We start from the raw sequence: 17,893 nt of genomic DNA, 5'->3' as shown, positions 1-17,893 counted from the left end.
CCTCGATAATGAAAGGCAGGCTGGGGTCTGGGTGCCTCAAGATCAGTGCTGTGGTAAAGCTAGACTTTAGCTGGGTGAATGCGGATCGGGCCTGTTCCGTCCAATGTAGATGCTGTGGTTTACCCCGCAGGAGTGATGTCATTGGGTTAGCGATGCTGCTGTAATTCCTTAGGAACCGCCGGTAAAAGTTTGCGAACCTCAGGAACCGCTGCAGTTCTTTGACTGTGGTTAGGTTTGTGGTAGGTTTGATGAGATTGACGGCTGCCCCGGAGTCCACTAGTGCTGGAACCACAATAGTACCCTGAGTGTGGTGCAAAGTCACTTTCAGCGTCATACAGGAAAATACGAGCTCGTTTCTCACCTTGGAGGTAGATGGTTTCTCGGGACAGTTGATAACCCGGTGGCCAGCGCCTCTGCAGTAGAAGCATAGATTTCAGCGTACCCAACGTTGACGTTCCTCCAGGGAGACTCTGGTGCCGCCCAGTTGCATAGGCTCCGGCCCCTCCTTCCATGGTGTGCTGTAGTCCTCCCAAACCCCGGTTTCATATTGAGGGCGAGACATGCGTCGTTGCTGATGGAGGAGGTTATCCAGGCAAATGGCCGTGGTAATATACTCAGACAGCGTGACGTCCGTGCTGCGACAGGCCAACTCGGCCTGTAAAGCCGGACATAGTCCCTGCCTAAATACGGCTAGCAGGGCGGGGTCATTCCACCCACTTTGGGCCGCTAGGGTACGGAATTTCCCAGCGTAATCTTCGGCCGGTTCGGTGCCTTGACACAACTCCAAGAGTTGTACCACTATGTCGCGCCCCCCCCCACCGGGTATTCAAAAACGTCGCGGATCAGCTCAGAAAAGTAAATAAAGGATGTCCTTACCTGGGGATCGGTGTCCCAGACAGCCGAGGCCCAGTCCAGTGCTCTCCCCGTGAGCAGAGACAAGAGGAAGACACACTTGGTGTTCTCCTCCCGGTATGCCAGGGGTTGAAATGCGAAAAAATTCGCGCATTGCTGTAGAAAACCTCGGCAGTGCTCCGGGAAGCCGTCAAATTTCTCCGGGAGCGCCATCCGGGCCGATTCGCTGTGCACCGGTGCGGTTAGAGTAGCGGGAGTCACCAGTGTTTGCTGGCGCTGTTCGTGGGCGGCCGCGAGTTGCTCCTGATATGCACGAATGATAGCTCCTTGGCGGGTCACCACCGCCTGGAAATTAGCGCGCTCTGCTGGATCCAAAACAGGTGAAGTATTCTGTAAAGAATCGCCGGAGGCGGGTTGTGTAGGATCCATAAGAAGTTTAATAGCACACAATCCAAATCAGCAGGCAGAACAAGTAGTAGAGCAAACGAGAGCAAAGTCCGGTAAACCACGAAGTTAAGTGGCGAGGTAACCAAAACCAAAACACAAGGCAAAGGCAGTAATCCGTAAACGTGAACAGGGTCATACACAAAAGTCAAACAAAACACAATGGCAGAGAGAAAAGGCTTGGTAATGTCCTGAAAACAATACTTCGTGTCCTCGTGTGGTGAACGCGCTGCTTAAATGTCCGTAAAACCCCGGAAGTGTTCCTCGTGGGTGGCGTCAAAACTCAGGCGAGGGCTCCCTCTGGGGGGCAGGTGCCGGTGGTGACGCTACACACACACACACACACACATATACAGTACAAAAGTCACAAAAAAGTCACAAAAGTCTCAAAATAGAAATTTTGAATTAGATGTTTATTTTACGATTTCTGCAATATTGAGTCAGTGCAAAAACATCTGAAATTTCCAAACATTACTTTTCCAACCAAAAATTACATGCTACAGAAAAATGTTTGAATGTCAGTAAAGAAAGCAGTATATTACATAATACACACCTTTCTGACAAAAAACATAATGGAGTTTGTCGGTTTTTACTGCAGAATCAGGAGCACAGTCAGAGTCTCCAAAAGAACTGTGGCAGATTCTCCAAGATGCTCAGGAAAACTTACTGCTAATTTCCTTATAACACTGCACAAAGTGTGCCTCAGATTACTGATTCATTTTTAAAAAGTAAATTGTTGCCTCTCCAAATACTAGATTTTAGTTTCTGTTAACTGCTCTTTATAGTATAATTTTTATGTAGAAACATTCAATTTTTGGAAGCATACTTGCTTTACAGCATTTGTTTTTTACATGTGTCTAAGACTTTTGCACAATACTGTATAGACATCCACACACTCACTGGACACTTTAATAGGAACACTCATCATCCAGTCAGCCAATCATGTGGCAGCGGTGCAGTGCATAGAAAAGGATGTTCCTGTTAAAATGTCTGTATACGCTGTAAGTGTATATACCATATATATCCTTACTTTGATGCTTTATGAGTAATAGACTTTCTGATTCTGTATTTGTATAATGAGATTTTTCATGTACTCATTTATTGCGGGGCATCATTCACACACTCACTCGCACCTAGGGGCAATTTAGTGTAGCCGGTCTGCCTATTGACATGTTTCTGGGAGGTGGGAAAAAATGGAGGCCCCAGAGAAAACCCACATGGACACGTGGATAGCATGGCAAACTCCACACAGACAGTAACCTGAGCTCAGGGTCGAACCTGGAGCTGTGTAGCTACCCGCTCTACCACTGTGTAGCCAGGATTTTTATTTTGTGTATAAACTAGATTACAAAAATAAAGGAAGGCATGCTATTCAGCCCAGTAAAGATAAAGATAAACAGACATTAATCTGAGTTCTACATGTTTTGAACAAAATCTGTGCATTACTGACTTTTCAAATGTGAGGCACATTTAAAATATTATAACTCGAGCAGAATAAAACAGTTGTATACACTCACTGAGCACTTTATTAGGAACACTACACTAATACTGGGTAGGGATCTCACTCCCTTTGCTCTCAAAACAGCCTCAATTCTTCATGCATAGATTCCACAAGATGTTGGAAACATTCCTTTGAGATTCTGCTCCATGTTGAGATGATCGCATCACAATTCCCGGAGATTCTTCAGGTGGACTTTCATGCTGCGAGTCTCCCGTTCTACTGCGTCCCAAAGATGTTCTACTGGATTCAGATCCGGTGACTGGGAAGGCCACTGAAGAACCCTGAACTCATCGTCATGTTCATGAAACCAGTTTGAGACGACTTTTGCTTTGTGTCATGGTGCATCATCATGCTGGAATGATAAGCCATTAGAAGATGGTAAATTGTGGAAATGAAGGGAAGCACACGGTCAGCAACAATACTCAAATAGGCTGTGGCATTCAAGCCATGATAGACTGATTATTAACAGGCCCAAAGTGTGCCAAGAAAACATTCCCCACACCATCACACCACCTCCACCAGGCTGGACTGGTGACACAAGGCAGATTCATCAGACCAGGCTGCGTTTCTCCAGTCTTCAGCTGTCCAGTTGTGGTGAGCCCGTGTCCACTGCAGCCTCAGCTTTCTGTTCCTGGCTGACAGAAGGGGAACTCGATGTGATCTTCTGCTGTTGTAGCCCATCTGCCTCAAGGATCGATGTGTTGTGCATTCTGAGATGCTTTTCAGCTCACCACAAATGTACAGAGTGATTATCTGAGTTACTGTAGCCTTTCTGTCAGCTTGAACCAGTCTGGCCATTCTCTGTTGATCTCTCTCATCAACAAGGTGTTTCCGTCCACAGAACTGCTGCTCACTGGATGTTGTTTTATTTATTGCACCATTTTGTGTAAACTCAAGGGACTGTTTGTGCATGAAAATCCAAGGAGATCCAAAGTTATAGAAATACTCAGACCAACCCTTCTGGCAAAAACAACCATGCCACAGTCAAAATCACTGAGATCACATTTTTCGTGCATTTCTGCTGCTCCACGATTGGTTGATTAGATAATTGCATGAATGAGTAGGTGTACAGGTGTTCCTAATAAAGTGCTAGGTCAGTGTAAGTACGCCATAGAGACTGAACCCATGTTTTGCCATGCGGATCAGTAAAGCACACCCACTCATCCATCCATCCATCCATCCATCCATCCATCCACCCACCCATCCCATTCTTATCAAAGGATCCCTTATATTTAGCCAATTTACAAGTCAAATATCTTTTAAACATTAATCATTTGTGTAAAAATTGTCTTTTCAAAAACTACTTTCTTCTGTTTATCTATCAGAGTCTCTTAAAGAGGTGTTTGAATGGCTGGGTTTCACTGTGGAGGTGCACAGGAACCAAACTGCAGAAGAGATGAAGGCCATCCTGAAGACACATGGCCAAAAACACCATGAAGGTGACTCTTTCGTGTGCTGCATCCTCACACATGGCACCACTGATGGGGTGTATGGGACAGATGGAGGCATCGTCACAGGAAAGGACATCTTCAGTCTATTTAGTGGAACTTCCTGCCCAAGTCTGATCAATAAACCCAAAGTGTTCCTCATCCAGACCTGCCTTGGAAAACTGTACCAACTTGTACCAGTTAAACCTGGCCAGGAGCAAACACTCCAAACATATGTTGAGATCAGAATTCCAGTTGATGAAGATTTCCTTGTGGTGCAGTTACCTGATGAACCCTTTGTTTCACTTTCCATCCAGCTCTTGTGTCACCACTTGAAAAGATACTGTCCAGAGTAAGTGAACTTGCATTAAAATACTGTTTAAACACATGCTAACTAGCTAGCAGAAGAGATTGGAGTAATAAAACCCAATTTAAATATATCAACTCAAATGTTATATTTTTGAAATATTAAATATTTAATTGCTTGTTTTGTACTCAGAAGTAAACTATGTCAGATTGGTGTTGTCATTTTACTCATTTCCTGGGCAATCTGAGGACTTTAATGATGATTTAATAAAGTAGCTGAACAGCCATTAGGGAGGTGACGGGTATTCAGTCAAGGGGAAATTGTGAGAGGAAGTTAATTAGAACATGTTATGAAGAGCACTAGAACAATGTTACTGATGCCTACTAATAGTACTAATAGTAGTACTAAAAGATTTCTTCTGCTTTTTCTCTTTAAATTCCAAGGGGTAAAGACATCGACTTCATCCTGCAAAGGTCATCTCAGTTTCAACCAGATACTCAGATATCTACTCTAAACACAATGAGGAAGAGGCTGGTGTTCCACGTGCCAAAGTAGGACTTGTTTATAATGTTCAACACCACACTGAACCAATAATACAAAAAAAGTCAGAAAAGAGCGAATCTAAAAGACTCTAAGACCAGTTTTATAATTAATTTAAGGGACACACACACTCGTTATCAGAGCTCTGTGTATTGATCCATGATAATTGTGTCAGAGATAGACACAAAGAGACACAAAGAGACACAAAGAGAAACAAAGGAAAAAAAGGGAAGACAGATGAGACAATGAAAGGGTAAGAGAAAGAGAGATGGAGAAAACAAATAGAGAATGATGACCCACTTTACGACTGTAAGTCTGTGTCCTCTGTTCAGATCTGAGATTTGTGTTGTGAGCGAGCATCACATGTTTATGGAATTAAAATGCATCCATGGGTTAGATTGTAAAATATGTAAATTCTGCTCTGTTAATTATTTACCAATTTAAATAAACATTGGCTTGTTACTGATGCTCAGTATCAGATCAGGACGTCCCTGCTTTACTTTAAGTACATGGCTGTCCTGGGTGGACAGCAGGGTGTTCTGGTGGGACAGCAGGGTGTTGACGGGACAGCAGGGTGTTCTGGTGGGACAGCAGGGTGTTGACGGGACAGCAGGGTGTTCTGGTGGACAGCAGGGTGTTCTGGTGGACTGCAGGGTGTTGATGGGACAGCAGGGTGTTCTGGTGGACAGCAGGGTGTTCTGGTGGACTGCAGGGTGTTGACAGGACACCAGGGTGTTGATGGGACAGCAGGGTGTTCTGGTGGACAGCAGGGTGTTGATGGGACAGCAGGGTGTTCTGGTGGACAGCAGGGTGTTGATGGGACAGCAGGGTGTTCTGGTGGACAGCAGGGTGTTCTGGTGGGACAGCAGGGTGTTGGCGGGACAGCAGGGTGTTCTGGTGGACTGCAGGGTGTTCTGGTGGACAGCAGGGTGGTCTGGTGGACTGCAGGGTGTTGATGGGACAGCAGGGTGTTCTGGTGGACTGCAGGGTGTTCTGGTGGACAGCAGGGTGGTCTGGTGGACTGCAGGGTGTTGATGGGACAGCAGGGTGTTCTGGTGGACAGCAGGGTGTTCTGGTGGACAGCAGGGTGTTGATGGGACAGCAGGGTGTTCTGGTGGACTGCAGGGTGTTGACAGGACACCAGGGTGTTGATGGGACAGCAGGGTGTTCTGGTGGACAGGAGGGTGTTGATGGGACAGCAGGGTGTTCTAGTGGACTGCAGGGTGTTCTGGTGGACTGCAGGGTGTTGACAGCACACCAGGGTGTTGACGGGACTGCAGGGTGTTCTGGTGGACAGGAGGGTGTTGATGGGACAGCAGGGTGTTCTAGTGGACTGCAGGGTGTTCTGGTGGACTGCAGGGTGTTCTAGTGGACTGCAGGGTGTTGACAGCACACCAGGGTGTTGACGGGACTGCAGGGTGTTCTGGTGGACAAGAGGGTGTTGATGGGACAGCAGGGTGTTCTGGTGAACAGGAGGGTGTTGATGGGACTGCAGGGTGTTGTTGGCCCAGTCAACAATTTGATCTCACAGTGATCTCACCATGAGCTCCCAGGATACTCATGATGTGGTCACAATGTGAGGTCACAACGAGCTAAAAGTGTACCCGCATAGCGCACTCACTGTGTGAGACCACCGTCATATCACTGTGTTAAACTCATTCTCTTAGTTTAGTGTGAGTTCACTGTGATCTAAAAGTTCTCTAATATTTGTAAGTAATATCACAAACATTATGTAGAAGTTAATCTTTTATTACATTCACAGTATTTATACAATTCAGTTTCCTTGTTTATTTTGATTTCTTTTCAGTCTGGTGTTTGTATTTGACACAAAAATTTCAATTTGATGGACACATTCCGCTTCTCCTGTTGTTTTGGTGACTCCTTTTCGATTCTTAACTTGTATTTCTTTTTCCCCTTGGACATTCTTGACAGATCCTGAAACACAGAGAAGAATATGTCATTGCAATGAGTTGCTAATGACTACTGGTCTTGACATTACATTTTCTATAGCAGTGAAACATTGTAAGACTGAACTGAACACACTTATGATTTTAAATGCTGACTGTAAACACCGACTCAATGCAACTGGCTCTAATGCGTTTGGGTGTGATCAGTTGTAAGTATCAAATTACGTTCATAATCAGCCTTATAGTCATGTAGTGTGTTCCTGGCTTAACTAATTCTACATCTGAGCTAGCAAGATGGCTGGTTCACATGTACCTGTCTAACACGTGTACCTGGCTAATTTGCTAACACGGGGCCAGGCCACAGTGCATATTGGCATTATAATATCATATCAGCGTATGTGAATAGCAATTAAAGAAAGCACTCACCATTTCTCCAGAACAAAACAGCAATTCCACGGTCGAAAGTCTCTGACACAAATGTAAATCACAATAGTGATGTTCGATTCCTGAACGAATCGTTCTTTAAGCCTGTTCATAGGAAGTAAGGAACTGAATCGAACTTCAGTTCCGAGCTGATGATGCAAGACGCACAGCCGAAGTTTGCTGACGGTCGAACTGTCGAAGTTCGCCAAGGATTACCGTTGATCCGCCGTGCGTTACGGGCATCTTAAGTCCGAATCCCGGCTCGGGGACCTTTCCCGATCCTGCCTACCTCTCTCTTTCAACTTCGCTTCCTGTCAGATCTAAACTGTCCTATCATAATAAAGGCAAAAACACCTAAAATAAATCTTAAAAAAACCCTACAAAATCCTTTCTGTAGAGAAATGTAAATAAATTGTATTATAGTTTATTGTGCATGCAGGTTATATTTTAAGTTGTCACACGAAATCAAGGAGCTTATAAGGAGTTTATAAGGTTTATCTCTCTGTATACTTTAGACATGTAGAACATCATCAGTGTATGTAATGTGTGCTGTAGGTGCGAAACTTTTAGGAATCTTATCCAAGATGTAGATGATCTTATCCCCGGTGAACAATATTTAAACTACTTCCTCACAACCTACTCAAAATTTTTAATTCATAATGAGCTCACGTATTACTCACGCTGTGAGGATCACAGTGTGAGGATTGTGTGATGTCACTGTGATCATTGCATGATCTCACGTGTTGACTGGGGGGACAGCAAGGTATTGGCTGGACAGCAGGGTGTTTGTGGGACAGCAGGGTGTAGAGGTTGGAGGACAGAAGGGCATTGTGGGACATGAGAATGTTGGGGGAACAGCCAATTATAGAAGTGGTGTGCTGACACCAAGGTATTGGAGTATGGGGAGGGATAGCAGGGTGTTGGGGGTCATAAGGGACAACAAGGTGTAGAGGTGTTCATGTGACACCAAGGTGTTAGGGTGTAGGGAGGGATAGCAGGGCTTGCATGACTTTTTTTAGTCCAATTTCTAGTCCAAAAAAGTAGTCATCTTCACAGTTAAAGCAAAAGCTACTTTTGGTTGGAGAGGACAGCAGGGTATTTGGGTGGGACAGAAGGGTGCTGGTGTGGTTTTTGGTGTCTTTGGGGGCAACCTCTCTTTCCCAACAGCCAGCAAAGTTTTGTTTTTTGTTTCATTCATCAATTTTTACCAAATAGAAAAACAAGGAACTTAGGATTAATGAATAAATAAATTTGGGATGAATTCTGTTGAAAGAGTTGTGCAGTCAACACTGTTAAAAAGTCACTTTAATGTTTGTCTCTATTTAAGGGCGTTTTTAAGGTTATATTTTTGAAATATTAAATATTTAATTGCTTGTTTTGTGCTCAGAAGTAAACTATGTCAGATTGGTGTTGTCATTTTACTCATTTCCTGAGCAATCTGAGGACTTTAATGATGATTTAATAAAGTAGCTGAACAGCCATTAGGGAGGTGATGGGTATTCAGTCAAGGGGAAATTGTGAGAGGAAGTTAATTAGAACATGTTATGAAGAGCACTAGAACAATGTTACTGATGCCTACTAATAGTACTAATAGTAGTACTAAAAGATTTCTTCATGTCTGCTTTTTCTCTTTAATTTCCAAGGGGTAAAGACATCGACTTCATCCTGCAAAGGTCATCTCTGTTTAAACCAGATACTCAGATATCTACTCTAAACCCGATGAGGAAGAGGCTGGTGTTCCACGTGCCAAAGTAGGACTTGTTTATAACGTTCAACACCACACTGAACCAATAATACAAAAAAAAGTCAGAAAAGAGCGAATCTAAAAGACTCTAAGACCAGTTTTATAATTAATTTAAGGGGCACACACTCGTTATCAGAGCTCTGTGTATTGATCCATGATAATTGTGTCAGAGATAGACACAAAGAGACACAAAGAGAAACAAAGGAAAAAAAGGGAAGACAGATGAGACAATGAAAGGGTAAGAGAAAGAAAGATGGAGAAAACAAATAGAGAATGATGTACGCGTCTTCGTCGGCGTTCTGGAGTAGGAATTACATAATCCGTGTCACTTAGTTTACTTTTGATCACATACAGACCTGTAAAACGTGCAGGCAGCGCACATAATTGTTGAAATATACTGGGAACCAGACTTAGTTCGTGGGAGTGGACCAACACAATCCACCAGAACGCGTTCAAATGGTTCTACAGCCGGAATAGGACAAAGCGGAGCAGGTGGCACAACCTGATTGGGCTTTCCTACTACTTGACATGTATGGCAAGTTTTACCGTATCGAGAAACATCAGTTTTCAACCCAGGCCAAAAGAAGTGTTGGAGCACCCGATTGTAGATCTTATTTATGCCCAGGTGTCCAGACCTAATAATGTGACGTAACATACTGAAGACACCACAACAGCAGTGTATGTTTGGTCTTTCGGACCTTTTACGCTCCTAAGAAATTATACATGATTTAAATTGAATAGGTCAGATCGTATACATCATATGTTGCCTAAACATGCAACTGCCTTTAAATACAAATAAGACACTGGCTTTCATCAACCACACACAAAGAACCACTAACGAAACAAATAATCATGATTATTAAAAAAAAATCATATTGAACCAATGGCCTAAAACCCAGTGAGCACCCAGAAGCTTCATTAATGTTTCTTAAATACAATATACATGATGCATTATACAGTGCAGTCTCGGACCATAATCAAAACAGAGCATCGGCTTTACAAATACCTCGCCATGTGTCTTGTCCTTGGATCTTGCATGGTGTGTTAATTCTTTATTACTTGCATGGTGTGTTAATTCTTTATTACTTGCATGGTGTGTTAATTCTTTATTAATTATGGCCAAGTGGTGGCCAACAGAACAATTGCAAAACAAATTGACGACACTGTTTCACTTTCTAGGTATGAATTCTTGAAAACAAGAAAAGATTCATCAGATACGTCTTCAGGTGAGCGATCAGCAAATGTTGGACCTGCATGATAAGAAGGATGACGTGTTTATTCATGGTTGATAATGACTAAAGAGTCATGCATGCTTATTCATTTATGGATGCACGATTGCTTTCTAGTATGATCATTCTGTTTAATCACTCTGTGGTGTGTCTGTAGAATGAGCTTCTTTGCTCCATGCTTTGTGCTAAATTGTAGAATATGTACTGTAACAAATGACCCTAGATATACACATAAAACATACTAATGGTGGATGTGTGTTACAACTGTAAAGGGAAAGACTTTTCTGTGATATGCAAATTAAGCCAGCAACAACCTAATACAGATAAGGGACATCGGTGCATGTGGACGTTAAATGCTTGTTTTAATCTGATTAAGTAAATATCAGCTTTACAATTTATTTATTTATCATTTGTGTCAATTATCAGACTCCAGTGTATAAGTTTAATATAACTAATTCCAAACGAAATGCTGAAAAGGGATACTCTCCCTCTTAGCTTAGTTCCATTACTAACACATGCCCAGTTTATATAAAATCTGTTAATTTAACTTTTCGAGAAAATGTTACTTACTCATCTCAGAGGTTTTTAATAAACGTTCTGTTTTGCTTGTAATAATGTACCAAATGGAAAAAATACTTTTCTAGCTGTTTTTTTTAAACATGCAAGCTGTATGCTAACCTTTACAGCGAATCAGTTGGATGGTAGAGTCTCTATAACACAGAATGGTGAAAATGTGTTGTCAGATCTTAAGCACTGCAACTTTTATACCTATGAATGTACTTTAAAATACACTACGAGGGGGGACCCAAAAATCCCTGGAATTTGAACGTGCACTCGACATAGTTCCAGGTTTTTTTTTTCTTTTTTGCATGCACAAATTATGATACATTAATACAAAATAGAATATTTGTATTCACAAATGTGTCTCTATTTGTACAAAACGCTGCACATTCTGAATTTCACAGACTCAGATTGTAAGGCATTTGCTTGTGGAAAGTAAGATGCAAGATAATTGTGCATGCATTTGTTAATAATTTTGAGACTAATTTGATCCTGTATGTAGCATGGGCAAAGTCAGTGATTGATGTGGGAACGCATACTATAGGCTGCTATAGAGCTGAAGCTGTGTATACAGTAAAAGAAAAAAAAAAACAGCTTCCTTGGTAGTAAACCACGATGAGCACATTCCCGATGAGAAATGCCTGTTGTGCTAGGAGAAAGAATGGATGAGGAACAAGAAAGAGAACGGCTCGTGCTATAGTGAGCGCTCCGCTAGCAGGTGTACGCTTTCTCTGTGTGTGGCTTCTGCTATAACATCATTGATGTGAAGGACGACGGCTGCCTACTGCTCGTGGCTTCTGTTTCAACATCAAAAATTTCAGCTAAGCCGAATCTGACACTTGGCCATACATTGACCTTGAGAGACTCTGATCATTGACCCTGTCCATAAAATGCAAGACAGAGAAAACACACACTGCTTGGTTGGAAAGTAAGTTAATTAAGTTACTATATGATGATAATATGAAGTTAATAGAAGACAGTCACCAGATTTGGAAGACAGGTGCACCTGTAGCTCTGTCTGTAGTCACAAGGTGTTACGCAGATTGCCCAAAAACGCCCTTAACGTGAACGTATTTCTCATTAAGACTGTCTAATAAAATGAAGAAACTTTAAATCCACCCTAACAGATTAACACAAGAGTTAGAAGTCACTCTAATGTCTAATTTTGTCTTACAGTCATGGAGACATTGATTAAGAACAAGATTTTTCTCCTCAACACTCTGTCTACTGACGCCAGCATCGTTTTGCAGTATGTCCTGAAAGACAACATCATTACCAGTCGTGAATACAACAATCTTAACCAGCCCAAATACACCCAAGAGCAGACCATCATTAACCTTCTGGATAATGTGATGAGCAAGGGTGATGAGGCGTGTCACAAATTTCTGAAGCTGCTGCAGCGTGAAGATCTTCAGGAGACTTTCCCTCAGCTGAAGAAGCTCTTCACACCTGATGAAACATCACAGAAGAAAGGTACATGCACATGTTTTTGCAGCCATTTTTTAAAAATCTATGAGTTGGGATGTAGCAACAGTTGGTTTTCTTTCTCTTTTAGTTCGACCTGCCACGGCATCTGATGAGGTGATTTATAACACTGTGTCCAACAACAGCCAGGAATAAAGTCCAGTTTGCTGAATTCCCTGCTCTAAAACTCCTGATTAAACTCCTGATTTAAACCCATTGGTTAATGATCAGGTTCAGTAGGTGTGTTAGTGCAGGAGAATCTCCACACTGTTTTAGACTCCAGGCCTCCAGAGCTGCAGTTCAACTCCCTGATTTAGGATGTTAACAGAAATGTGTACTTTCATAACGCTGGTCAAAAGTGTGATGTTTTATTAATAAAATGTTTATTTTCAGATCCATGAATACAAAATGTCCAGTGAACCTCGTGGCGTCTGTCTGATCATCAGCAATATGACATTTGATTCACCTCTCAGGTACCGACATGGATCTGATAAGGATGAAGGTGTGTATCTTCATCACGTCTATTCGTATTATATCTGATTGAGCTTCAGTGGATCTTCCAGGAAGAATGGGAGAAACGGCCTAAATCCAAGTGCAAAAAATTCACTTTGTCATTATGAATAATTGTGTGTAGATTAATAGGAAAAAGTAAATTGAATCCATTTTAAATTTTAGGGGTGTAAGGGTAAAATCAGTTCAAATTCACTAAGATACATTCTCAGCAAAAATAATCATTGTGTGAATATGTGCTTTAGGTTTCCATTTTCAGTTGAATAAAACATTCAACATTATAAAAGTATAATAACTGAAGCAGCATATAAAAAGCTGTGCTTCAGAATGGAACAAAGTTAAACATGACTAATTAGTAATTAAAATTCCACTCCAACTGCATCTCAGAATCTGCATCAGAAAAGACCTGAAACTAGTCCAGAACTAGCCGTGGTACTTTCTTTAAGCTGGATTAAATTAGCAGAAATTCTGTCTCATAGCAGAGAGAGAGAGAGAGAGAGAGTATATATTGTAAGCCCAACGTTTTTTGTATTCACACACACACACTGTAACAAATCGCCGGAGGCGGGTTGTGTAGGATCCATAAGCAGTTTAATAGCAAACAATCCAAATCGGCAGGCAGAACACGTAGTAGAGCAAATGAGAGCAAAGTCCGGTAAACCACGAAGTCAAGCGGTGAGGTAACCAAAACCAAAACACAAGGCAAAGGCAGTAATCCGTAAACGTGAACAGGATCATACACAAAAGTCAAACAAAACACAATGGCAGAGAGAAAAGGCTTGGTAATGTCCTGAAAACAATACTTCGTGTCCTCGTGTGGTGAACGCGCTGCTTAAATGTCCGTAAAACCCCGGAAGTGTTCCTCGTGGGTGGCGTCAAAACTCAGGCGAGGGCTCCCTCTGGGGGGCAGGTGCCGGTGGTGACGCTACACACACACACACACACACACACACACACACACATATACAGTACAAAAGTCACAAAAAAGTCATAAAAGTCTCAAAATAGAAATTTTGAATTAGATGTTTATTTTACGATTTCTGCAATATTGAGTCAGTGCAAAAACATCTGAAATTTCCAAACATTACTTTTCCAACCAAAAATTACATGCTACAGAAAAATGTTTGAATGTCAGTAAAGAAAGCAGTATATTACATAATACACACCTTTCTGACAAAAAACATAATGGAGTTTGTCGGTTTTTACTGCAGAATCAGGAGCACAGTCAGAGTCTCCAAAAGAACTGTGGCAGATTCTCCAAGATGCTCAGGAAAACTTACTGCTAATTTCCTTATAAAACTGCACAAAGTGTGCCTCAGATTACTGATTCATTTTTAAAAAGTAAATTTTTGTCTCTCCAAATACTAGATTTTAGTTTCTGTTAACTGCTCTTTATAGTATAATTTTTATGTAGAAACATTCAATTTTTGGAAGCATACTTGCTTTACAGCATTTGTTTTTTACATGTGCCTAAGACTTTTGCACAATACTGTATAGACATCCACACACTCACTGGACACTTTAATAGGAACACTCATCATCCAGTCAGCCAATCATGTGGCAGCGGTGCAGTGCATAGAAAAGGATGTTCCTGTTAAAATGTGTGTATACGCTGTAAGTGTATACCAGTGTACAGGTGTTCCTAATAAAGTGCTAGGTCAGTGTAAGTACTCCATAGAGACTGAACCCATGTTTTGCCATGTGGATCAGTAAAGCACACCCACTCATCCATCCATCCACCCACCCATCCCATTCTTATCAAAGGATCACAAATATTTAGTCAATTTACAAGTCAAATATCTTTTAAACATTAATCATTTGTGTAAAAACAGTCTTTGTAAAAACTACTTTCTTCTTTTTATCTATCAGAGTCTATTAAAAGGGTGTTTGAATGGCTGGGTTTCACTGTGGAGGTGCACAGGAACCAAACCGCAGAAGAGATGAAGGCCATCCTGAAGACACACGGCCAAAAACACCATGAAGGTGACTCTTTCGTGTGCTGCATCCTCACACATGGCACCACTGATGGGGTGTATGGGACAGATGGAGGCATCGTCACAGGAAAGGACATCTTCAGCCTATTTAGTGGAACTTCCTGCCCGAGTCTGCTCAATAAGCCCAAAGTGTTCCTCATTAAGGCCTGCCTTGGAAAACTGCACCAACAAGCATTTAAACCTGGCCAGGAGCAAACACTCCAAACATATGATAAGATCGGAATTCCAGTTGATGAAGATTTCCTTGTGGTGCAGTTACCTGATGAACCCTACTACACCTGGGGGAATCCTATGGGTTCATCTTCCATCCAGCTCTTGTGTCACCACTTGAAAAGATACTGTCCAGAGTAAGTGAACTTGCATTAAAATACTGTTTAAACACATGCTAACTAGCTAGCAGAAGAGCTTGGAGTAATAAAACCCAATTTAGATATAGCAACTCAAATGTTATATTTTTGAAATATTAAATATTTAATTGCTTGTTTTGTACTCAGAAGTAAACTATGTCAGATTGGTGTTGTCATTTTACTCATTTCGTGGGCAATCTGAGGACTTTAATGATGATTTAATAAAGTAGCTGAACAGCCATTAGGGAGGTGACGGGTATTCAGTCAAGGGGAAATTGTGAGAGGAAGTTAATTAGAACATGTTATGAAGAGCACTAGAACAATGTTACTGATGCCTACTAATAGTACTAATAGTAGTACTAAAAGATTTCTTCATGTCTGCTTTTTCTCTTTAATTTCCAAGGGGTGAAGACATCGACTTCATCCTGCAAAGGTCATCTCTGTTTAAACCAGATACTCAGATATCTACTCTAAACACGATGAGGAAGAGGCTGGTGTTCCACGTGCCAAAGTAGGACCTGTTTATAATGTTCAACACCACACTGAACCAATAATACAAAAAAAGTCAGAAAAGAGCGAATCTAAAAGACTCTAAGACTTTAGACCAGTTTTATAATTAATTTAAGGGGCACACACTCGTTATCAGAGCTCTGTGTATTGATCCATGATAATTGTGTCAGAGATAGACACAAAGAGACACAAAGAGAAACAAAGGAAAAAAAGGGAAGACAGATGAGACAATGAAAGGGTAAGAGAAAGAGAGATGGAGAAAACAAATAGAGAATGATGTACGCGTCTTCGTCGGCGTTCTGGAGTAGGAATTACATAATCCGTGTCACTTAGTTTACTTTTGATCACATACAGACCTGTAAAACGTGCAGGCAGCGCACATAATTGTTGAAATATACTGGGAACCAGACTTAGTTCGTGGGAGTGGACCAACACAATCCACCAGAACGCGTTCAAATGGTTCTACAGCCGGAATAGGACAAAGCGGAGCAGGTGGCACAACCTGATTGGGCTTTCCTACTACTTGACATGTATGGCAAGTTTTACCGTATCGAGAAACATCAGTTTTCAACCCAGGCCAAAAGAAGTGTTGGAGCACCCGATTGTAGATCTTATTTATGCCCAGGTGTCCAGACCAAGGATGATCATGTGCCAAGCTCAGAATATGCTGTCGGAATTTCAACGATACCACAATCTAATGGACCACATTCCAATCATCTGAGTTCCCATCACTCGATGGTCGAGCATTGCAGCTACGCATTAACACAGTGTTATTCCAATAAAACTGATGATTACGCCGCGGTGACATTTTAATGTCAGCACTTAAACGACATTTTGCCAGCGTAAGGTCACTTTTCTGAGCCTCAGTAAGAACATCACACGAAACGGGCAGAAATACGTCAGGACTTGGACAAACAGCAGACTTTGTTATCGGCTATAAGTATCCAAAATCTCAGAAAATGCATCTTTCTTAAAAATCTCTGTAAAAACGGACTCATCTAAACTCATTTCATTCTCCTTAACGAGACGTTTTGCCTGAGCGCGGGTCGTAACTGCACTAGCAGCGAACACATGTGGAAAGTTTTGTGCAAGCGCATCAGGTTGTTGATCAACAAGTGGAATGTTAGTAACATGCACAACTGGCATTAATTTTCCTCCAGCAAGATCATTTCCCATGATAAAATCAATACCTTTCACAGGTAGGGAAGAACGGACCGCTACTGTTATGCTGGGAATCGAACCTGGATCGCCGGTGTAGTAATCCAGCAAACCCCCACTAGGCCACCAGGGGAATGACTCAAGTGCAGAGGAGTGAGGCGAGAGTAGAGTAAAGGAAACAGTTTATTAATTAAGAGCCAAAATCCAAGGCAAAAATAACAAAAGTATAATCCAAACGCTCAGAAGATACAAGGGAAAAAAATTTAAAAAAATCCAACGCTCAGAAGATCCAACAACGGCAAATAGAAAGTCCAAAAAGTTCACAAGAAAGTAAAGTACCAGAACAACACAAAGAAATAGATGAGGAACACGGAACAGAGGTTACTAGTCTGAAACATCACAGCACAAAGACTCCGTGACTAGAGGCCAAACTGAGGGGGTATAAATACACAAACAAATCAAGGGGGCAAACTGAAAATAGGTGTAAGTAATGAGGACTAGGCGGGGCACAAGGCACATGGAAAAACAATGGCTGTCAAAACAAAACACAAAACACAGAAGCAATAGCGGCCTCTAGAGGCCAAGATAGTCCAAGTCCTAACAGGACCCCCCCCTCAAGGAGCGTCTCCTGACGTTCCCAGGGCGCTCAGGATGGGCCAAATGGAAGTCCCGACAAAGATCTTTGTCTAAAATGTCCCGGGCGGGGACCCAACAGCGCTCCTCAGGGCCATAGCCCTCCCAGTCCACCAGATATTGAAGCCCGCCACGGACCCGGCGGGAGTCCAGCAGGCGGCACACAGTGAACACGGTCTGACCCTGGAGGATGCGGGGAGGCGGGGGATTCCTAGGGACAGGGGCATAAGAGGACGTCAGTAGGGGCCGCAACAGGGATACATGGAATGTGGGGTTGATCCGTAGAGACCGGGGCAACTGGAGCCGGTAGGCGACAGGGTTCACCCTGCGCACCAGCTTGAA

The 17,893-nt window shown here is 42.3% G+C and overlaps 1 protein-coding gene across 9 annotated transcripts in view; it reads left to right on the top strand.

Moving 5' to 3' along the window:
- LOC113524415 (uncharacterized) overlaps window positions 1–17,893 on the top strand; it is a 46,985-nt gene that overhangs the window by 8,253 nt on the left and 20,839 nt on the right. For 4 of the 9 annotated variants that reach the window (XM_053239704.1, XM_053239703.1, XM_034310626.2 and 1 more), the window contains 9 exons: window positions 4,123–4,576; window positions 4,975–5,082; window positions 9,045–9,152; window positions 10,325–10,371; window positions 12,112–12,408; window positions 12,491–12,516; window positions 12,793–12,901; window positions 14,779–15,250; window positions 15,654–15,761. In XM_053239704.1, coding sequence (XP_053095679.1) covers window positions 4,194–4,576; window positions 4,975–5,082; window positions 9,045–9,152; window positions 10,325–10,371; window positions 12,112–12,408; window positions 12,491–12,516; window positions 12,793–12,901; window positions 14,779–15,250; window positions 15,654–15,761 — 1,658 coding nt within the window. In that variant the 5' untranslated portion in view covers window positions 4,123–4,193. The remainder of the gene's footprint in view (window positions 1–4,122; window positions 4,577–4,974; window positions 5,083–9,044; window positions 9,153–10,324; window positions 10,372–12,111; window positions 12,409–12,490; window positions 12,517–12,792; window positions 12,902–14,778; window positions 15,251–15,653; window positions 15,762–17,893) is intronic. The other 5 variants (XM_053239706.1, XM_053239705.1, XM_053239707.1 and 2 more) reach the window with 4 other exon arrangements.

The sequence above is a fragment of the Pangasianodon hypophthalmus genome, chromosome 14 (genome assembly GCF_027358585.1).
Source record: "Pangasianodon hypophthalmus isolate fPanHyp1 chromosome 14, fPanHyp1.pri, whole genome shotgun sequence".
Lineage (NCBI taxonomy): Eukaryota > Metazoa > Chordata > Actinopteri > Siluriformes > Pangasiidae > Pangasianodon > Pangasianodon hypophthalmus.
Note: the sequence above shows the minus strand (reverse complement) of the source record. Positions and strands in the feature narration are given on the sequence as shown.